The following is a 22,038-nucleotide window of genomic DNA, read 5'->3' as shown; positions in this document are numbered from 1 at the left end:
TTAAGAAAACCAATTGGTTTTTCACCACGATTTCCTTTCTCCAGCTCTCACACCCCAAGAGAGCCTCAGGTTGCCTGGGGTCCAGCCAGCTCTGGGGCCTGGCGTGACCCCTGGGGCCAGAGCGACCCTGGCTGCTCCCAAAGCATTTGGGCGGGCAGGCCAGAGCCCTTTCTCCGGGGCAGAGCACAGAGACACAGCTGGAAAACCGGGACAATTAGCCAGCGGCCGGCGGCCGGGCCATAAAAACGCAGGAAGCGGCCACTGCAGGGCGGAGGGAATGGCTGTCCCCAATAAAGCGATTGTTCCAAAGAATGCCCACATTCCGAAGACACAGGCTTGAGCCTGGGCCTCGGCTTCCAGAGCTCGAGGCTTGGGAGGGGGTTGTGGGGGACAGAAAGAGGAATTGTGTCTCCAGGAAGAGGAGGAAGATGTTTGCTAGATCAAAAGTCTGAAGTGCCCACCACTTAACCTCCCACATTCCCACCCCGTCAGGACTGCAGACTCTCCCTTTCGCTCCCCCTCCCCCAACTCAGTGACTTGGGGTCTGCAATGGGGCTTGCGATCTTTTTTCCCTGTTTTATTTCTTGAGCTGTCCCATGAACTCAGCTGTCCGGACCAGGCTCGGTAGGTCCACTTGGAGAACTTGCCCGCCACCACCCCCCACCCCACCCCCCCCACCCCCATCTTCCACCTCTTGGGGGCTCAGCTATCTGACCTACCCCCGCCCCGCAGACTGCTGATTGTAACCAACCTCCTTAGGAAACGCAGACGAGAAGAACCAGCAAGCCGGGGATCCCTCAGCCCTGGGCTTGTTCACATCCAACTTGGGCCTGGCCTCCCTCCGCTATGCAGCTTTGGTGGGTGTCGTCTGTAAAACGGAGGTGGTGACAACACCAGCTCAGTTCCCCACTTAGGGAGATGTGAGGATCGAGGCAGGTAAAGGGCACTGGAAAAAAGCTCCAGAGACGAGAAGGTGAAGAAGTGACAACCGCCAAAGAGCGCTTGACAATGAGAACCGACAAGTGCAGCTGTGGAGATGGGCGGCTAGTGTCCCGCTGGTCCCGGAGCGCCCGAAGCCGCCCAGGCAGCTTGCCCAGTCCCCAGACCGGGCCTCTGCGATCCTCAAATCCTAGTCTGGTGGCCCTGTCTGGGCTCGGAGAGAAAGCTTGGAAGGCCACCGCGGGGCTGCTCCCTGCAGTGGCTACACGGAGCCGGGGCTGGGCGCGTGCGCAAGACAGATCTGGTCGCCTTGCGCTCCTGTCCCGGCAGTTCCCAAGCCAGGCCTCACAGCACTGGTCCCCGCAGCTGCCACTGAGCCCCTGGGGCCCCCGACACAGTGCTTCAAAGTTGGTCCTTTCTCAACTTTTCTTCACTAGGAGCTCTTCAGAAGCAATCATTAGTAACGGCCCGGGTTCCCTGCCCATCTCCTAGAGACGAAAAACGATTTTCTTTGGACAATGTTCTACCTTGGAAAGCAGAAAGTGGTTTTAAGACAAAGGCATTATGTACAATATACAAATACCTAGGTATATATTAGCAGCAATTTTGACTCTCTTTACCTGGATTTTTAACCACTTCAGTAAAATAAACATGTATGGGTAGGCTCGCTGAATTTTCGCAGACAACCTACCGTGTCACCAGCACCCTGTTCAAGAAACCAGAACTTTGCCAGCACTCTAGCAACCCTCTTTTACCCCCCCCCCCCATAACTGCCCTCCACCGTCTGACTTCTGCCACAGGCTCCTTGGTCTGACTGTTTTGTGTCTTTGGATGCAAATGCTTTTTTAAAAACTGAATTGCTTTAATTTAACTTAAATCCCAAACGTGAGATGAACTCGGAGACGCAGCCTGAAGCTAGCAGCATAATTTATCTTGTGCGAGAGGCAAGAGGTTTCCTTGGGGAGGAAAATAGCTGAGTAGCAGCCACAGTTGTTTTGGGGCGCGCAACCGTTCTGGCCAGGAGCGCAGAGAGGGCAGGAACCGACCCCATCTCTAAGGGCTCGGCTCCTCACCTCCCGGGTTGGTCAGAAACGTAGTCATCAAAGCAATGGCTTCCCTTTTCTTTCCTCTTTGGTGTAGAAGGAGCCTCTAGATGCACCCCCCCACCCCGCAAATGCAGAAACACTACTACTTAGTTTCCAAGCCCAGATTCCCACCAAGATAGCTCTTCCCCCCCCCCTCTTTTGCAAGTCTCTTGATTTCATTCTTTGAACCTGTGATTGGAGGTTAAAGTGCACCAGGTTGGAAGGAGGAGGAAGCTCTTAACAATAAAGGTTTGAATATTTCGCGGTGATCGGGTCGCAGCCCTCTCTTGAGCTCCCCTCTCCCCTTATCTTTTAAAATGCAAATCGTGTTTCGGGGGTTGTGCGCGGGGTGCGCGCTGCGCCTCGACGTCTCCAGCCATTGGTGTCTGTGTCATTACTAATAGAGTCTTGTAAACACTCGTTAATCACGTAAGGCCGCCGGCCTGGGGCTCCGCACTCCAGCCTGTGGCGGGTCTTCCCCGCCTCTGCAGCCCAGTGGGGAGGAGGTGGGAGGAAAGAAGGAAGAAAGGGAGGAGGGAGGAGGCAGGCCAGAGGGAGGGACCGCCTCGGAGGCAGAAGCGCCGCGAGGAGCCAGCGGAGCACCGCGGGCCGGGGCGCAGCCAGCCGCCGCTCTCGGCGCCCCCCTCGCCCCTTCCCCTTCGCGCCCCCCGGCAGCCTCCAGCGTCGGCCCCCAGGCAGCATGGTGAGGTTTGCCGTCGGGCCCTCGCCACCATGTACGTGAGCTACCTCCTGGACAAGGACGTGAGCATGTACCCCAGCTCCGTGCGCCACTCTGGCGGCCTCAACCTGGCCCCGCAGAACTTCGTCAGCCCCCCGCAGTACCCGGACTACGGCGGCTACCATGTGGCGGCCGCGGCCGCCGCGGCCGCGAACTTGGACACTGCGCAGTCCCCGGGGCCGTCCTGGCCCGCGGCGTACGGGGCCCCGCTCCGAGAGGACTGGAACGGCTACGCGCCGGGGGGCGCCGCGGCCGCCGCCAACGCGGTGGCGCACGGCCTCAACGGGGGCTCCCCGGCCGCCGCCATGGGCTACAGCGGCCCGGCCGACTACCACCCGCACCACCACCCGCACCACCACCCGCACCACCCGGCCGCCGCGCCTTCCTGCGCCTCGGGGTTGCTGCAGACACTCAATCCCGGCCCTCCCGGGCCAGCCGCCACCGCCGCCGCCGAGCAGCTGTCCCCGGGCGGCCAGCGGCGGAACCTGTGCGAGTGGATGCGGAAGCCCGCGCAGCAGTCCCTCGGAAGCCAAGGTAGGCGGCGGCGGCGCCCCGCCGGAGGGGGCTGCTGGGCCGGCCGCGCGGCCCGAGCCGTCTGGGAGCCGGGCGCCAGGAGGGCCGGAGAGGGAGACAAAGTCAGAGGGCCCCCGACTGCCGGGCTTCTCTACCGCGCCCGGGCTGGCGGGGTGGGGGTGGGGGGCGGGAGGGAACAAGTGGGTCTCCCAACCCGTGTTTAGGTTAGGGCAGAGGAGAGCCTTCCTCCTTCCAACGTCCCAGCACTCCCAGGACACCCCCAGGAATGTGGGCGTAGCACGGCTGCGTAGGAGTGGGAACGCGCGGCCCCCGCCCTTGGTGCCTCTGGCACTCGGTGCGCAGCTTGGAGCCGCCGGGGAAAGGGAGCCTCCGAGCCGGGCTTCAGAGCCTTGCTCTCCACGCCGCTGAGCCGCTCAAGCAGAGGGGTGCCCTGGGGAGCCAGGAGGGCGGCGAGGCCGCGCGTGGGACCGGGGTCAAGGAATCTCCAGAGCTAGGGCGAAAAGGGAGAGCCGGCAAAGCTGCTGTTGCAGGAAAGGCAGGCCCCAGGAATTAGGCGGAAGGGAGCGCGCCCCGTCATTGAACTCCTTTGATTTGCAAAGGAGTTTTCGAGCAGTCCGAAGCTGGAGGGCTAGGGGCAAGAAGTCGTGGGTGTCCTTTTGTGTCTGCAGAGGGAGAAGGGGAAGAATCCTTGGTGGGGATTCAGCTTCTGCTCCAGACAGGGATCATTTCTCCCCACCTTTTCTTTCCAGGGTCTCGGGGCTGTGTGTGTGTGTGTGTGTGTGTGTGTGTGTACGTGTGTGCACGCACAACCATGTTCAAGAAGCTTGCTCAGGAGATATCCCTGCAGACATCCTAGGTTTGCCGGACCGCGAGTGCCCATGAGTTCCCGGTCTGCCCCTTCTGCTATCGGGATATGTGTCAAAGTGGGAAGGAAGTGGGAATAGGTGTGGTGGGAGAGTCCTGTTGGCATCCCCTTTTCGCTCCATGAAGTTTTCCTAGCCTTCTGCACTTCCGCTTTTCTTCTCTTCCCTTGTTTCTGGCCCAGCCCGGCCTGCACGCAGGTTATGGCCACTTTGCAGAGGTTTATAGCCAATTACAGCCGTATAAATCAGAGCAGCCGTTGGGGGCTGTCTCCGGGCATCAGTACTTGAGTCACCGGGCACATGCCGGGTGGGAAATGCGGCCGCCCAGGGAGAAGGCCACAGGGCCAGCCTCGGAACCTCGCCTTGGCGGCTTCCCCAAAGGGAGACGCCGTCGCCCGAACCGAGCGCTGTCTCAGAGAAGGCTGTCTTTTACGGAGCCTGCCTGGGGCGCACCTGGCAGCGACCGGGGGTCCTACGGGAGACCTCTGGTGTGTCCCGGGACAGTGGCCGCGGGGCCGGGGCCGGGGAGGGGGGAGAGGGAGAGGGAGGGAAGCCACAGGAGCCCAGGCCGCGGGGTCAGCAGATGAGAGGCCGCTGTGAAGTCCCGCGCCGAGGTGGCAAGGCCGCAGTCGGCGCCGGGCGCCCTTGTGATGTTAATGTCGGGAGGCCGCGGCCCGCGGGCCAGAGCCCGGCTCCTCTGCGGAGCGTCATCTGTCAACGGGCTAGGGGGGTTGGTCCTCGGCCCGGCCCGCTTTGATATACACCTTCCCAGCCCTGCCATTGTCTCTTTTAGGGCCCGGAAAGAGGGTGGTGACTTTCGCAGTCAATAATGAATTCTCACAAGTCCCTCTCATCTCTCCCCTCCTCCAGCCCCCTCCTTGGTTCCCAGGGGGTGCGGGGCGCCTCCAAGGCCCTTGGGGACGCGGGCCGCAGAGCGCGCAGGGGTCCTGGTCACCGCGTCCCCGGCCCGTCCGGCAGACGGAAAGGGCGGCCCTGGCGCAGGAGCCGCTCCCCAAGGCGAGTGTTGCTCCCGGGATGTTCGGCTCGGAGAACTTTCTTGCGCCCCGCTGCCCAGCCCCGGGGGTGCCCCTTTGCGGCTCCAACCTGGGTGCAGTGGCAGCCGCGCCTTGCGCTGTGTGCGTGAGCCAGCCCGAGTCTCAGTTTCCTCATCTGTAAAACGGGCGACTCCCGCCGGTAGCCTCGAGCGGGTTGGCGGCGGTAGCGCGTGTGAACGCGCCCGCCCCTTGCAAGGCTCCCAGGACGTGTTAGTTCCCTTCACTGGCTTCGCAGACGCAGGGTCGGGGCCGCTGCGCCCATTCAAATGCGCCTGCCGGGCCGTGTTTATGTTAATGCGCCTGGCGGGGAGGGGGATGAAAGCGGGGGCCGCCATTTGCTCAGTAGTGGTAATTCAAACAGAATGCGGTTGTTATTAAGGCATTGAAAGGGCTTTTCTTTGATAAGATCGCCTTGTCCTGCATTGTTTGGGACTGTGTTCCCCTTTCAGCGGCTGGGGGAGCTCCCTCTGATCCGGCCCTGTATCTTCCCAGGGCGCTTTTGTTGTGGTTTGCAAAGGGTTTTACCTGAACAAAGTCGGCCTGCGGGGCATTAAACACCTCCAAGAAACTCCCAGACCCTTTAGATCTTCCTGTAGGATCGGGCACCGGGCGACTGAACCTGTTCGGCTGCAGGATGACGAGGACCTGGGGCCAACGAGGAGCCCCTGCCAAGGGATGACCCAGGACAGACCCGGGGGAGACGCCAGGTTCTCGGGCCTGCTCCAACCGCGACGGCACTATTTGTCAAGGCCCTTCAGTAAAACAATCAATCTGAGGTTTAATATGTTGACTCAATCCAATGAGCACAGATCACTGGTCAGGATAGCTCTGGCAGAGTTTGTAGCAGAAATAAATGGGGGTGGGGGGGGGGGCTCAAAAAAGAAAAAGTGCCAAATGCGAAACCGTGTTCAGCCAGGTATAGAATGTCGCCAGCGGGAGGGGTCTTCTTCCTGCCAGACCCCAGCTCGGAATTCCACCAGATGGGCCTCGTGTGCCTAGGAGGTGATTCTGGTCTGTCACATCCTGCACCCACCCCCACCCCCCTTCGTACTGTTAATAAAAGTAGAAAGCAACAGTCAGAAAGTAACACCACCACCCCACGCAGCGACACCAACGCATCCCCACGGCCCCAGCTGCTTTTAGGGTGGGCTTCCGTCTTCAATAGGCCAGAAAATGTGAACATTCCCAGGACTCTGGAGACTCTGTCCTGCCCCCTTTCCCTTTGGGCCCAGCCTGCTCCAGTGCTCTGTTTGGTTTACCAAATGGGGGGCTGGGTTCTGCTATCTTGTGTGTAGGAGGTTGGAGTTTTTCTTCGTTTTTAAAAACCACTTAACCCCAAGGTGAGTTTAGTTGTCTCAGATAGCCTCGCACCCTCCCCTCAGGACCCTCTGGGGGGTCTTGTCAGACCCGGCAGGAATCAGCCAAACCCTGGCCCCCCGGGGCAAAGAAGGAAGAGAAATAGCCCTTGGGTTAGGGAGGTTTGTCATTACCCATGACTGATGGGCCGCCTTGCGGTTCCCCGGCCTAACTTCTCCTTCCTCCACAGTGAAAACCAGGACGAAAGACAAATACCGAGTGGTGTATACGGACCACCAGAGGCTGGAGCTGGAGAAGGAGTTTCACTACAGTCGTTACATCACCATCCGGAGGAAAGCCGAGCTGGCCGCCACGCTGGGGCTCTCCGAGAGGCAGGTGCGAACCGCCTTGTTCCCTCCAGGGCTGGTGGGGTTCCCCGGGGCAGAGTTGGAAGCCGGGCCCCCGGAAGCCACCTAGTTCTGTGGGCAGATTAAAGCACAGGTTAGAGGGGCGCCTGGCTGGCTCGGTCTGTAGAGCACGCGACTTTTGATGTCCGGGTTGTGAGTTCAAGCCCCGTGTTGGGCGTAGAGCTTACTTAAATAAACAAATGAATAAATAAATCAGGAGGATGGAGAGCATTTCCTCCTGAATGAGTTTAGAAAAAGTTCCTTCCACCGCTAGTTGTCTTTTTCAGGTGTTGAAAAATTTCCCCATTTTCCGGCACCCGAGAGGTGCAAAAAAGAAAAAAAAAAATACCCCAAAGAACGGAGCAGTACTTTAATCCAGATTTCTATTTGGGTGAAAGAAGAATTAAATTAAAGACCTATTAGCTTTGTGCCCAGCCCAGCACCTGGGGAAAAAAATGAATACAAGACCCCAATCCCTACCCGTAAAAACTAGAACGAGGCTTGACTCATCAACACTGTATATGGTCTAGAAAAATAAATAAACAAACAAAATAGGCCACATCCACAGCCGGGAAGCCCCACAGTAAATCTCATTCTCAGCTTGAAGGTGAGGACTATTCCATTTCAGTGTAGCTTTGAGAGGCCAAAGGTTGTCATTTTGAAGCACATCCATGCTGGCCTCCGCCTGCTTGTTGTAGAAAGGGCTTTGCAAAGTTTCTTTCCCTTGGCTCTGAGACTCTGAACTTTTCCAGTAAAGTTGTAGATAAAGGTTGCTTTAGAACGAAACCTGGTGAACGAGGGTGGGGGGAGGGGCTCTTCTCTCCCGAGGCCGTACTGGGCTTGGGAAGGGCTCCAGGGCTGGGGCTGTCACGGGGCTCTCGAATGAACGTCTGGGAGAAGGTTTGGGGGTCCTTTCGAGAGGGCACTTTTTTAACTGGAGGGGTAGATGCTGGTGCTGAAGGCCATTCGTTTTTCCCTTGCATCGTCTTCTTCACCCCCCTGTTTTCCCCTCCATTTTCCACGTCCAGGTTAAAATTTGGTTTCAGAACCGCAGAGCGAAGGAAAGGAAAATCAACAAGAAGAAGTTGCAGCAACAGCAGCAGCAGCAGCAGCCGCAGCCCCCACCGCCGGCACCGCAGCCCCCCCAGCCGCCGCCAGGCCCTCTGAGAAGCGTCCCGGAGCCCCTGAGTCCTGTGTCTTCCCTGCAAGGCTCGGTGCCCGGCTCTGTCCCTGGGGTTCTGGGGCCAGCTGCGGGGGTGTTAAACCCCACTGTCACCCAATGACCTACGGGCGCCTGCAGCGGCCGAGCACGAGGGCCGAGCCACGAGGAGCATAGACTCTGCTAGAATCCTCAGGAGAGACCCCTCCCCTCCCCTCCACAAATGTACACCAACTGACCTAGCTCTCAGAGGAAGAATGGGGGCCAGGAGTAAGGACAAGGGGGGGTTGGGTTGGAGGCCTCAAGGAAGACATGCTCCCAGATTTTGACTTTTTCTGGTCTGACTTTCTGCCAGCAAGAAGATGGGATACGATCACTGAGGCTTCATCTCGACCCGCCAGGGAAGCATTGCCTGGACTGGCGAAACAGACCGGGCTTCCAGCCCCCACCTCCCCAGCTCTTGGCTTCCCAAATCTGCAGGAGGCACCTCTGGTTGAGGGGAGAGAACGACTCAGGGGAACACCAATGCTCGGAGCCAAGATGGCTGCCGCCTACTCACTGCGATCCGAGGGCCCGCTGGGCCCTCCTGCTCAAGGGCAGGCAAGACTCTGTGACTGCAGAAGTCACAGGCGGCTAAGATAGGAACCTGGACCTACCAAAGACTGCAGAACCCCCAGGTCTTTGTCTTTCTTCTCTTCCCTTCCCAGACCAGGAAAGGCTTGACTGGTGTGGGCGCCCAGTGGATGGTGTGAGAGGCGTGGTTATTGGACTCCAGGCCTGACAAGAGGGCCCAGGACAGGGCCTTGTTTAGAAAGCCTGTCACCAGAGCTTCTCTGGGCTAAATGTATGTCAGTGCTATAAATGCCAGAGCCAAGCTGGACTTCCTGTCATTTTCACAATCTTGGGGCTGATGAAGAAGGGGAGTTTTTGTTGTCGTTGCTGCTGTTTGGGTTGTTGGTCTGGGTAACATCCAAGCCAGCATTTCAAAAGCCTTCTGGATCCACGGGGAGAGAAGTGGTATGGTGAAGGGAAGTGGCGGGTATTTGAACACAGTTGAATTTTTTCTAAAAAGAAAAAAAGAGAGAGAGAGAGATAAATGAGCTTTCCAGATTTCAGATTCTGTATTTATCGTCTTCAGATTTTGTCTGGAATTATTTTTTTTTTTTTAAAGAAATGAAACATCTTGTCTACTTGCAACCTAGTGTTGGAAAACTCGGACAGGGAGTGGAGAAGGTTATCTGAACAACCTCATTTTACCCCAGAGCATCAGAAGCCTGAGGGAGCAGGTTTTGAGACCTTCCCTGCCCCCAAGCCTGAGCCCAGCCTTGGATTGTGGAATGTGTGGTTCTCCTGGGGGTGCCTTTGGGCAAAATGCACATCTGAATGGTCAGCTGCTTCCCAGCGGCCAGGAATTATGGGGGGTGGGGGTAAGCGTCCCCTCATATCATCTCCTCAAATCTACACTGACGCAGTTACCAACACTCCCTGCATCAGTGATTCCCTTCACCCCAGGGATGCCCCACAATCCAGCTAAACAGAAGCATTAAGTAAAAAGGCTTTATCTTCTGCTCTCCCAGGGCAACGTTTCCATGAATATAGTCTTCTGTGAATCACTGGGCATTTCTGTGAGCCCTGTCTCCACCCCTTGTCCTTTCTCGCGAAATCCTCCCCCACAAAGAATTCAAGAACCAGTATAAGGAGAGCCTTTCAGTGGTGGTTGCTTGTTATCTGGCTGACCCGCTGGGGACCGGGCTGCTGTCCCTGAGGTTTTTGGGTCCTGGAAGCCACCGAGCAGGGCCCGGGGAGAAGGGCCTCGCTCTCGATTCCGGTCTTCCCACAGGCACCTTCGGGTCCTAATTGCGGCCCTCCGCCGAGGGAGGAGGTGCCCCGAGGGCTGCGGAGGAAGAGCCGAGCGGCGAGACCTAAATACCGCCTGCAGCATCTCCCCGGTCCCGCGGCCCTTCCGGGTGGCATTCCGCTCGCTCGGGGATTGAGAAAGGGGCGCTGGCGGCCCGGGCCGCGGGCGCCCGGCTCGGAGCCGCAGGGAGAGAGCCCGGCCCGCCTCTCGGGCTGCGGGGTCCTTTGAGCCGGGGGGTGGGGGGGGGGGTGGGGGGGGGTGGCGATCGCCGCGAGGTTAGCCCCCTCCCCCGGCGCCTCCTGCGGAGTGGGGCCGCGGGGAGGGGGGCGCGGACCCGCACCCGGCCGCGCCCACCCGCCCCCCGCCGCCGCCGCCGCGGTTGCTATGCGTTGCTGTGAAACGCCTGTCAATAAACCCTGTTTGGACAGTGCCGCGAGAGCACAAGGGTTGTTTGCTTAGTGGTTAGAGGTTCAAAAGTCGGCATTGTCCCGCGGCAAGCGATTACAAGTTCTTCCCCTCGCCGGGTCCGGCCCCCCAGCACTGACGCCCGCCGCGGGCCCGCGCGCCAGGCATCCGGGGCGAAGAGGGGAGCTCGGCTGCTCTCTGAAATGCAGGCCCGGGGCTGCGAGCCGCCCGCCGGGCTCCCAGGTCGGGGAGGGGGCGGGCCAGGAGGCCCCCGCCCCCCACCCGGTGCCGACGAGGCCACCGCGCCTGCGACGCCGAGACTCCCCCTTCGAGCAAACCCGGGGAGGGGGGGAGGAACACGGGGACGTGGCGCGAGCGGGCAGTGCCGCCGAGGAGGCGGGGGGGGGGGGGGGGGGGGGGGGGCGGCGGTTGGCGCTGGGACGCCCGGGTGTGTTGTTGAAAGGGCGGCCTCGCAGCTGCCGGGGCCTCCGGCTCTGGCACCGGGATGACTCCGCTTCCCTCCGGATTCCTCGGCCCTCCCGGAGCTCAGGCCGCCAGGGGGCGCGCGCGCTCTGGGAAGAGCGGGGATCCGCGCCCGCGCTCCTCCCCCGCGTCCCGAGCGGACCCGGAAGGGGACTCGTTCGGAGCCCGCTGGACGGTCGCAAGCTCCAGCGCCTGTCCCACCGCGGCTGCCCCCCATCTGGGGCGCCGCGAGGCTTCTCCACTGTGGCCGCGAGCCTGTTGCAACTCAGGCGGGCGCAGGAGATTCTTCAACCGGTTGAGCTGTTCAAGAAAACCAAATTTGGGTGAAGGGAGTTACTCGCCTTCCTAAAAGGTCTTCTTGCACAAGATTTTTTAAAAAATAAAAACATTACAGTAATACGGATATGATATTAATATATAGAAAGACTGAGAACTTAGGATACATATGGGGGGGGGGGGATGGACCCGTATTGTGGAACTCCTGTCCAAACAAGGCGTACAAGGGAGGCCAGGCTGGCTCAGGCGACTCTTGATCTCAGGGTCGTGGGTTCAAGCCCCATGTTGGGAGTGGAACCTACTTATAATTTAAAGGAAAAAAAAAGTTTTAAAAAAGCATATATGGAGAGAAGACGGCTTGAGTCCTTTTTTTCCCTTCTGTGAACAATTCATGGCTTTATCGTATTCATCCCATAAAGCTAACAAGATGGGCCCTTAATGAAAGTAATGAAAATTTCAATCAGTTTCACTTCTTTCTGATATTATCTATAAGAGTCCTACAATAGTCAAGAAAACTAATCTTAAATGGAAATCTATATATATAAAGAGCAGTATTCTTGCTGTGGTTATCCACAGCCACTCAGGGAAAAAAAATAGGAGAAGGCAGCAAGTAGAAGTAAAGAACTTCAACTACACTGAGCACCTGGCTGGCTCAGTTGGTAGAGCGTGTGACTCTTGATCTCCCGGTGGTGAGTTCAAGCCTCACATTGGACCATTGGGCCTAGAGTTTACTTAGGAAAAAAAAAAAAAAAATCTTAAGATCTAAGGGGCATTGTTTGCACCTTGTTTTAGAGAGGGGCTGCTATTTACTAGTTTAATGGCCTCGGGGAGATCTCCACCACTAATGGGAGAATCAAATAAGGTAAAAGTAAGGGAATGCAATTTACAGCACACACGTGGGATCAATCCCCAATAAGGACAAGAACTACGGCTGCATCATGAACCATCTCTTGTAAACGGCAGAAGAATCCTTACAGAGAACCTGTGAACAGGGATGATTCCTCAAATCCCACATGAAGTTTTTGGAATTCATTGTCTCACTCACTTTGTCAAGTAGCCCCCAGTCCGTTGTCTCTTGATTTCCACTGCCGAGGCACCTGCATACAATCTCAAGTGACAAAGCACTAACATTCCGGACACGAAGACATCTCACTGCCGTGCATAGTTAACTTTTCATCTACCGGGAAGAACATCCCCAAACCCTTCTTGTTGTAATGAGGAGACTCAGATTAGTTGAGGAGGTAGTTAGGGACATCGATCAGGACGCTTTCAACCCCAAAGGGGCAGAGAGGCAGGTATTCTGATTAGATGGCATTGAAAGTTTCTCTATTTTGAAGTAACTTCCCTTCCAATATCTCAATGTCCATTCTGTACTCTTCTGGGAGACGCCCCAAAAAGTTGCTGTGGATTTAATTCTTTAAGGCTGATTTCATCCTTTGAAGTAATTTCAAGCATTTGACTCCAGTGCCCACATTTTCCCCTTACACTGAAACCACAGCAATAGGTTTCGTGTTACATTAGTTTTGTGGAAGATACGGGACACATTCATACCTAAATAACGTAGATTAACTTGTTCACATTTTAAATTAGCAATTGTTTTCTTGAATAACATTGAGATCACACAAACTTCTAACCTCCATCATTCTTTTTTTTTTCTTTTTTTATATGCGGAAATTTATTTTTTAAGATGCTTTGTTGGCAAATTGGCTAACATACAGTGCATACGGGGGCAGATTTTCTCGAAGAGTACGAAACATGATGTAAACAACACAAAACCTCTCACACTCCAAACCAAGAAAGTAGAATCTCCCAGTTCCGGAGATTATACCAGCATTTACCGTGACGTTGTTCTCCGAAGAATCAGTCTTTGAAGAATCAGTTTAGAGAGGGTGAGGGCCAGCACATAGATGACCTTTGGGCTCCTGGGTCTCTAGCACCCAAACATTACGTTTGTTTCAACAACAGTTTTTCCATTTCGGAATTTGTCATTAACCTCAGGGGATATTGCTACTATGATGACAAAGTTAAATAACCAGTTGGTTTTCTTTCTTTCTTTCTTTCTTTCTTTCTTTCTTTCTTTCTTTCTTTTCCCTGCAGGATCCTGGCGATTCTGTGCTACAGGTCTGTCTAATCCATCAACCAGAACACAGCCCGTTTGGGTCCATGAAGAATTCCCTGATATTAAATGATAACCAGTCTCTCCACACGTACATATTTCCATAAAAAAATAATATTCAGGTCATGTCTTGGGTTTTTGTGCCCAGTGTTGTTTTGGTAAAGTAGGAGCCCAGGCATTTCGTGCATTTTAATATTTGTGTTTTGATTTCTAGGAAAGGAATTCTTTTCTAATTGTTTATGCGTTATCAGAACTTTCAGGATTGACAGTTTGCTATCATAACGCATTGTAGCTGTAGCATGACGATGACAGGTTTTATGCAAGTGATAGTTGAGAATTTTCTCTCCAACCTCAGGAAAGCAAACAATGAAAACCAATACAGGAGCTAGTCACTAGTACAAACATACAGTGGCCTGTTGGGTGGCTCTTAAAGAATTTTAACTTATTGGCGATTAGTGGAATAAGTGACAAAGATTAAGTACCTAAACCACACACTAGTTGTTAAAAATGACCCGGGCAGCCTCTGTCTTTTAATTCCTGGAAAACACTTCAGGCATTTTCTTTCGCTCTGTGTATCTAACGTATCAGAAACAAAAACCACACCAAAAACTCCACAGGATTACATTCTATTTTCAGTTCCCCCACTCCTGCTTTCTAGGTAGAATTATGTGAGTTGCTAGAAACAGATAGAAGACAGACATAATCAAGCAAGACTTAGAGACCATTGGCCAACAAACCGTAATATAGAAGCGTGTGGGAAGAATCAAAAGAAAGGCTGTGTGCATGTCTGGAATCCACATCCGTAAAATAAAAACATTTTTTCCCCCTGAGACCACTTTATTTATTGATTGATTTATTTGCTCCTATTTTGGGGGTTTTCCTCAAACCACTTTAATGAAAATAATTCAAATTTCAGAAATCCAAATTCCTTTGATTCTTTCCATTTGTTCCTGTTACAATTCTCATCGTTTCTGCAAATCTGACATAGCCACCTTAGTACTTGGACATCTGCTAGCGACGCATTGTTACACACATTAGATTCAGAATGACATTCTTTATTTTAAATTTTTTTTTAACGTTTATTTATTTTTGAGACAGAGAGAGACAGAGCATGAACAGGGGCGGGGCAGAGAGAGAGGGAGACACAGAATCGGAAGCAGGCTCCAGGCTCTGAGCCGTCAGCCCAGAGCCTGACGCGGGGCTCGAACTCACGGACCGCGAGATCGTGACCTGAGCTGAAGTCGGACGCTTAACCGACTGAGCCACCCAGGCGCCCCTATCCCAGCTATTCTTTTTTTTTTAAATTTTTTTTTTCAACGTTTTTTATTTATTTTTGGGACAGAGAGAGACAGAGCATGAAGGGGGGAGGGGCAGAGAGAGAGGGAGACACAGAATCGGAAACGGGCTCCAGGCTCTGAGCCGTCGGCCCAGAGCCCGACGCGGGGCTCGAACTCACGGACCGCGAGATCGTGACCTGAGCCGAAGTCGGATGCTTAACTGACCGAGCCACCCAGGTGCCCCAGAATGACATTCTTTAAAAAAAAAAAAAAAAAAAAAAAAAAGTGTATTTATTTTTGAGAGAGAGAAAGAATCCCAACCAGGCTCCTCCCTGTCAGTGCAGAGCCGGAAGCGGCGCTCGAACCCACCAACCGGAAGCTCATGAGCTGAGCCGAAACAGTCAGATGTTTCACTGGACTGAGCCACCCAGGCGGCCCCAGAATAACATTCTTGATTATTATTTTTTTGAGAGGAGGGGATGCAGGTGAGCAAGGGGCAGAGAGAGAAAGAGAGAGGGAGAGAGAAGAGGGCCTTACCCCAGGCTGGACATAACCTGAGAAGTCAAGTCAGATGCTTAACCGACTTGAGCCACCCAAGCGCCCCGAAACGTCACTCTCGATCATGATCTTAAGCCCACAGAAAGCCAACCAGCAACATTTATTTCTCCTTTCTAGGGCTAGAGTCACGCAACTCACACTTAGTTCTCATTGCGACTCTTGGGTGGACCCTTGGGCAGAACCGAGAACCAAAAGGCCAAATGACCAAGTGAATGAAATGGCCAACCGATCGTGCCGTCTGGAAGCCGTGACGTGAGTTGGGTTTCTAGATGGGCTCGGTATTCCCGAGTAGAGCTGGGCGCCGCTTTTGCAAATCTAAAGCCAGGCACAACCGACGAGAAGCAAGCTGTTCCCTTAGCGGGAACGCCCACCTCTACCCCAGAGAAACCGTCTGGATTTGAGTCTTTGCTTTAGACAGAAAAATGGAAGAAAACTTCGCTCAGGCCCAAACAGAGAAAGAGTCATCCAAAAGAGGCTAGCCTTGCCTGGCGTCAAGGCATCTGCGCGCGGCCCCAGCCACCAGGGAAGATAGACCCTCAGGCGGCAGCGGCCTCACCCCTTCCCCTGCAGCCTGGATGCAAGCGTCAGCGTCCAATCCAGCCTCCCCGGGGGAGGGAGGGGGGGTTCGTGCTGCCGAACCGTCCCCAAGGCCCTGAGAAGCCGCAGCCCAAGCGACACGTGCCTCCTCGAGTTCTCAGCGCTCCTCGGGGGCGCAGGTGGCGCGTCTCTCCCGCCCTCGGGCGCCGGTGGCCGCCTCTTCACCCGCAGGGCTGGAAGGCTGCGCGGGGGTCGCCAGGGGTCGGACCGGCCGGCCGCTCGCCCTCGCTGGGTCTCCGCGGTGGCCCAGGGGGTCCCCAGCTTCCTCCGCCACGCCACCTCCCCCCGCGTGGGAGCGCAGCTGGGGGGCCAGCCAGGTGCCAGCTCGGCGGGAAGCCCAGGGGACACCTCCGCGCCTCCCTGGAAGTCGCGCTTTCGAGACTGCAGGCGCTCTCTTTTCCTTCTTTTAATTTTTTAAAAAAAACTTAACGTCTATTTTTGAGAAGCAGAGACAGCGTGAGCAGGGGGGAAGAGCAGAGAGAGGGAGACACGGAATCCGGAGCAGGCTCCGGGCTCTGAGTTGTCAGCACAGAGCCGCACGCGGGGCTTGAACTTGCAAACGAGAGATCAGGACCTGAGCCGAAGTCGGAAGCTTAACCGACTGAACCACCCAGGGGCCCTGACTTTCTTTTCCTTCTTTGGGACCGTTTGGCTTCAGCCGTTGCTTGTGCTTATTAGTTGAACGTACCGCGCTTTTTCAGGGGGCGTAGCGCTTTGGCGGGGGCGGTACCGGGAACGGGGACCGCCGGCGCTGCCGGGACCCCAGCCAGCCGGGAGCTCGAGAGTCGCTTCCCAGGGCTCAGCCGAGCAGCCCGGGGGACGGGGATGGGGGGCGGCTGCGGCGGCAGCCAGGCCGGAGGGACGATATTCTGAACCGGAGGACGGGAGTGTTGTGCTCGGCGCCAGTCCGAGCGTCCCCGCCCCGCGGCCCAGCCCGCGTCCCGCTAGCGTCGCGGCCGAGCTGGCGCGAGTCCCCGGCAGGCGGCGCTGTTGCCCCGGCTGAGCGGGCGGAACGCAGGCGAGCGCCGGGCCGTAGGGGGCGGAGAGCGGGAGGGCCGAGCTGAGGCAGGAGCGACCCTCCGCGCCAGCATCGGTGTTTCCCCGGACCTTCCGGCAGGGGGCATGGCGTCCGGGGTCTGTCGCAGCGGGTGTGGCCTCGAGCCTCGGGTGCGAACGAACCTGCCCCTTCCCGCCTTCCCCCCGCTGCGCTCTTGCGTTCCCGCGCTCCCGCCCCCGGCCACCAAAGCTGCGGCCTGCGACCTGGGGAGAGGCCACCTCCCCAGAGCCGGGTTGGGGTCCCTGTGCCCGCCGCCCTCGCGGCTCCTCTCGGCAGGGAACAGTCTCCTTGGTTTGCCCCTCACCAGACTCCAGAGAATTTTCCAGCTTAAATGATTAGTGGCGGTTTGAGGGCTGATCCCCACCCTGGGCCCACTTTGGGAAGTGTGGGGGAGGGGTGGAGGCGGGATCATTCTTAATCTCGTCTCACAGCTAAATAATTTACTAGAGGTTTTCTCTCCCTGCCAATTCCCTTCCCTGCACTTGACTTCCTGCTTTGTGAAGCCCCGGGGAGAGAAAGGCCAAGTCTTAATAAAAGTTAATATTAATAGCGGTGGAGGCGCCCTGCCCGTGGTTTTCCGACACCTGATCATCCCCTCCCCTCCCAAGCCAAGCCCCCTTCCTCTGGTGTTTCTTTTACAATGGGAGATGGGACTTGCGCTTTGGAGTACGTTTGGGAAGTCAGGACACTGGAAGAAGGACGCTTGGGCCACGTTCTTTGCAAACCACATCCTCCTGCGGCTCAAGTGGCAAAGGTCGAGCGTGCACACAGTAGCCGCCCCACAGAAGCAGCGCCCGCCCCGCCGCGGCTCTGGCTCTAGAGCACAGAGTTTAGAGATAAGCGGGCAGGAGAGTCAGCAGGTTTGACAGGAGAGATACCTGCAGGAAGGGAACGGGCAGAGCAAACTCAGTGGAGGTGGGAGTGGGAGGGTGGGGAGAGCAAAATTGACTGGCGAGGGAGAAGTGTTCAGCACGCAGTTAAAAAAAAAAATACAAAAGCAGCGAGGCAACAAACCCGTCTTGTAAAAAGAATACCTAGTGTCAAGGTCACCTTTTCCTAACGTGCGGTCGAAGGATTCAAACATGCGGTCTTTCCTATAGAGAAGTCTGGTTTGGTGTAAACTTTCATTAATGCAAGCGGAGGGCTTGCACAAACAATTCCTTTCAGCAAAGTTAAACAGTGCAGAAGCGTGGGAAAAAACAAGTTAATTTCTCCTCTATTCTTTCAATCCCATCCGTCTGAGATAGCCCCGGCGGTATCATTCCAAGAGCTTTTTGTGTTTATGCAAACATATGTTACATACTATCTTGTACTTTCTTTTTGCTTCCTTTAAACAAAAACAAAGTCAAGTCATATTTGTGGGTTGTTTTTATCACTTAATAATGTATCATGGGGATTCCCCAGCTCATTACATGGAAATCCGACAGATTCTTTTTAGTGATCACCACATTTTGTAAATTTAGATAGGTCAGACTCCTATTCATTTAGTCAACAATTTCTTGAATGTTTATTATGTGCTGAGAAAACAGCACTAAGATCACAGACACACACCCCAAACTAATGTAACATTGTGTGTCGACTAGACTCAAAAAATAATAATAATAATAACTTGCCATGAAAGGCAGATAACAACCCTGGTATCATAAAATTAAAAAAAAAAAGTTAGAAAAAGGCCTCTCTTCCTTAGCCAAATTATGGAAAGAGCCTAAATGTCCATCAACTGACGAATGGATAAAGAAGATGTGGTTTATGTACACAATGGAATACTACTTGGCCATGAGAAAGAATGAAATCCCGCCATTTGCAGCAACGTGGATGGAACTGGAGAGTGTTACGCTAAGTGAAATAAGTCAGGCAGAGAAAGACAGATACCTTATGTTTTCACTCCTATGAGGATCCTGAGAAACTCAACGGAAGACTGGGGGGAGGGGAAGGGGGGAAAAATAGTTACAGAGAACTGAGGGTTGATGGGGGGTGGGGGGGAGGGGAAAGCGGGTGATGGGCATTGAGGAGGACCCTTGTTGGGATGAGCACGGCGTGTTGTGTGGAAGCCAATCTGACAATTATATTTTTTTTTAAAAAACCTCTATTCTTGGGCAGCTTCCGTTCTAGTGGGGAGAGACGGCAAATAACCATATTTATTTAACGACTTCGCTACTGACAATATCCAAGTTGCTGTCAGTGTTTTGCTATTATAAACAGTGAAAAGGTAAACATTTTTTAACATATATCCTTTTAGAGCGCACCTGGCTGGCTCAGTCAATAGAGCAAACGACTCTTGATCTTGGGGTTGTGAGTTCAAGCCCCATGTTGGGTGTAGAGATTATTTAAAATAAAATCTTAAAAAAACAAAAACCAACCCCCCCCCCAACATACACCCTTTTAGACCTTCATATTTTTAAAGGACAGATTACTTAAACCGGAAATGCTAAATCAAAGAAAATGCCCATTTTTTACTTTGCTAAATATAGGCATTGTTTTCCAAAAAGGTTTGTGACTGCATTAGAGATTATCTTTTAACTTTTTATTAATCTGATGGACAGAAAATGCTAATTTAACCTTAGTTCCATGATTATTAAGCTGGTTGAGCATATTTTCATGTGTTTATTGGGTATTTGCATTTTCTGTGATTTGCCTGAGTCTATTATTTTATACTAAACAGAAAGAAAAGTGCAGAGCATCCACATCCCAGGCCCTGTGCTTGAATCTTTAACTTAAATTATTTGATTTCATCTTTGCAACAACCGGCATATAGTCCTATAAAATGGATTCTGGTCCAGGCCTGACATCAAACATCACGTTATTTCAACCAGTATCGAGTCTGATCCCTGAATATAGCAGACTTTCTAAGTATAAAGGCAAAGTAAGAAAGTATAAAGGAAATAATGGATAGCTACCAAAAATACCATTTCAAAAACTTACTTATTAAAATTTGTTTAATGTTTATTTATTTTTGAGAGAGAGAGAGAGACAGAGTGTAAGCAGGGGAGGGGCAGAGAGAGAGGGCGACACAGAATCGGAAGGAGGCTCCAGGCTCTGAGCTGTCAGCACAGAGCCCGAAGCGGGGCTTGAACTCGCGAACTGTGAGGTCACGAGCTGAAGTCGGACGCTCCACTGACTGATCCACCCACGCAGCCCCATCATTTCAAAAATTTAAAGGCAAACAAAAAAATGACAAAATAGTATTTGGTACAAAAACGACAGAATTGTGATTTTTAACATATAAATAATTCAATGCAAAATAAGAAAGCCCCTAGACTTCTGCCACTCCTCCCTCAAATAAACCCGACATACAATGGTGGGACAGGTAAAGGACAGCTGCTACTGATACTCCTGTTCTAAAGCAGAGAAAGCAGAAACACACAGCAGTCATTGGTTTATATTAATTCTGAAATCCATCCAAGCGTCTGTTGCCTGTTTATTGATTGGGACGCCATCTTGCTCCCTGGGAGTGGCCATCTGGGACTTTTTCCTCTGCCCGGTTGGCCTTTGTTCCCGTTCTCTGAGTCATCCTTCCTTTTTCCATGAAACGTGGTCAGTGTTTGCAATATTTTCAGCCTGCTTCACGCCTAGAAGTTTGGGCACCCAAAGATCTCAGTTCATTTTGTACTATCTTGGTTCCTTTCAACTGAAAGTGATATAATTACTTTAACATCCTTGTGGATTTCTTATGTTTCAATTTATAAAACTATTCCTTTAAGTTAAATTACCCACAAATCTCTTAGATAAGTCCTTCTCTACCTTGAGTCCCCATGAAGCCGTTGTGCAAAAGTGCCTTTAAGAGTTTTAGAAGCCCAGGGCATCCGGCTGGCTCAGCTGGTAGAGCATGTGACTCTTGATCTTGGAGCTGTGAGTTCGAGTCCTCTATGTAGGGTGTAGAGATTACTTAAAAATAAAAACTTTAGGGGTGCCTGGCTGGCTCAGTCGGTTGAGTGCCTGGCTCTTGATTTTGGGCTCAGGTCATGATCCCAGGGTTGTAGCAACTGTGCCCCATGTCGGGCTCCATTCTGAGAGTGGAACCTGCTTAAGATTCTCTTTTTCCTTCTGCCCTTCTCCCCGACTCTTTCTCTCTAAAATTAAAAAAAACAAAACAAAACACTTAAAGGATTTTTAGAAACTCTATTGTTTAACAGAGATTATTTGTAAGGCTTTCCCCAAAATCCTGAGAAGTCTGATGAGCTCCAGAGTATAGCATCTTAAAATATGCCACTTTGGGGCCACCTGGGTGGCTCAGTCAGTTAAGCATCCGACTTTGGCTCAGGTCATGATCCGTGGTTGAGCCCTGCCTCGGGCTCTGTGCTGATGGCTCAGAGGCTGGAGTCTGCTTCCAATTCTCTGTCTTCCTCGCTCTCTTCCCCTCCCCCACTCATGGTCTGTCTCTCTCTCTCTCTGTCTCTCTCTCAAAAATAAATAAACGTAAGAAAAAAAAAAGGATCAATTCATAGCCAATCGTGTTTCATTTATATCTCCTCCATATTCTGAAGAAAATGCAAAGCATCATATGAATTCATCTCTAAATGTTTTAGAGAGTATCTTTAAAAGATGTGGACACATTTACCATTGTTGTATCTATTTTTTATATATTTTTTCATTATTATATCTTAAAAAATAGCACTTCTGCACAACAAAGTCAACTTTATGGGAGAAAATATTTGCAAACTGTATTCCTGATAAGGGGTTAATAGCCAAGATATATAAAGAACTCATACAACTCAATAGCAAAAAATCAATCTGATTAAAAAATGAGCAGAGAGGACCTGATTAGACATCTTTTTTCAAAGAAGACATACAGATGGCAAACACACACATGAAAAGGTGGTTGGACATGAATCATCAGGGACATGCAAATTGAAACCACAATGAAATATCCCTTCACATCTGTTAAAATGGCTAGTATTAAAAGACAAGAAATAACAATTGTTGTTGACGATGTGGAGGAAAGAAACCTTTGGGCACTGTTGTTGAGAACGTAAATTGGTAGAGCCATGGTGGAAAACGGTATGGAAGTTCCTTAAAAAATTAAAAATAGAACTACCATTACCATATGATCCAAGAATTCCCCTTCTGGGTGTTTACCCAAAGAAAATGAAAACACTGACTCGGAAAGATATATATGCACCCTATGCTCACTGCAGCATTGTTTACAATAGTTAAATCATGGAAACAACTAAATGCCCATTGATGGGTGAATGGATAAAGAAAAGGTCACCCACACACACACAGAAATATTATTTAGCCATAAAAAAGGATAAATCTTGCCATTTATGACAAAATAGGTGGACCTCGAGGGCATTATGCAAAGTGAAATGTTAGACAGAAAAAGATAAATATCAT

At 52.9% G+C, this 22,038-nt stretch overlaps 1 protein-coding gene across 1 annotated transcript; it reads left to right on the top strand.

Annotated features, from left to right (window-relative positions):
* The first annotated feature begins 2,756 nt into the window (after positions 1-2,756).
* Positions 2,757-8,201, top strand: CDX2 (caudal type homeobox 2). Its single transcript, XM_042903616.1, has 3 exons — positions 2,757-3,297; positions 6,762-6,907; positions 7,947-8,201. The coding sequence occupies exons 1-3, from the start codon at positions 2,757-2,759 to the stop codon at positions 8,199-8,201; spliced, it is 942 nt and encodes a 313-aa protein (XP_042759550.1).
* The last annotated feature ends 13,837 nt before the right edge of the window (positions 8,202-22,038 follow it).

The sequence above is a fragment of the Panthera leo genome, chromosome A1 (genome assembly GCF_018350215.1).
Source record: "Panthera leo isolate Ple1 chromosome A1, P.leo_Ple1_pat1.1, whole genome shotgun sequence".
Classification (NCBI taxonomy): domain Eukaryota; kingdom Metazoa; phylum Chordata; class Mammalia; order Carnivora; family Felidae; genus Panthera; species Panthera leo.
The sequence above is the reverse complement of the archived record's forward strand: the minus strand, read 5'-3'. Positions and strand labels throughout refer to the sequence as shown.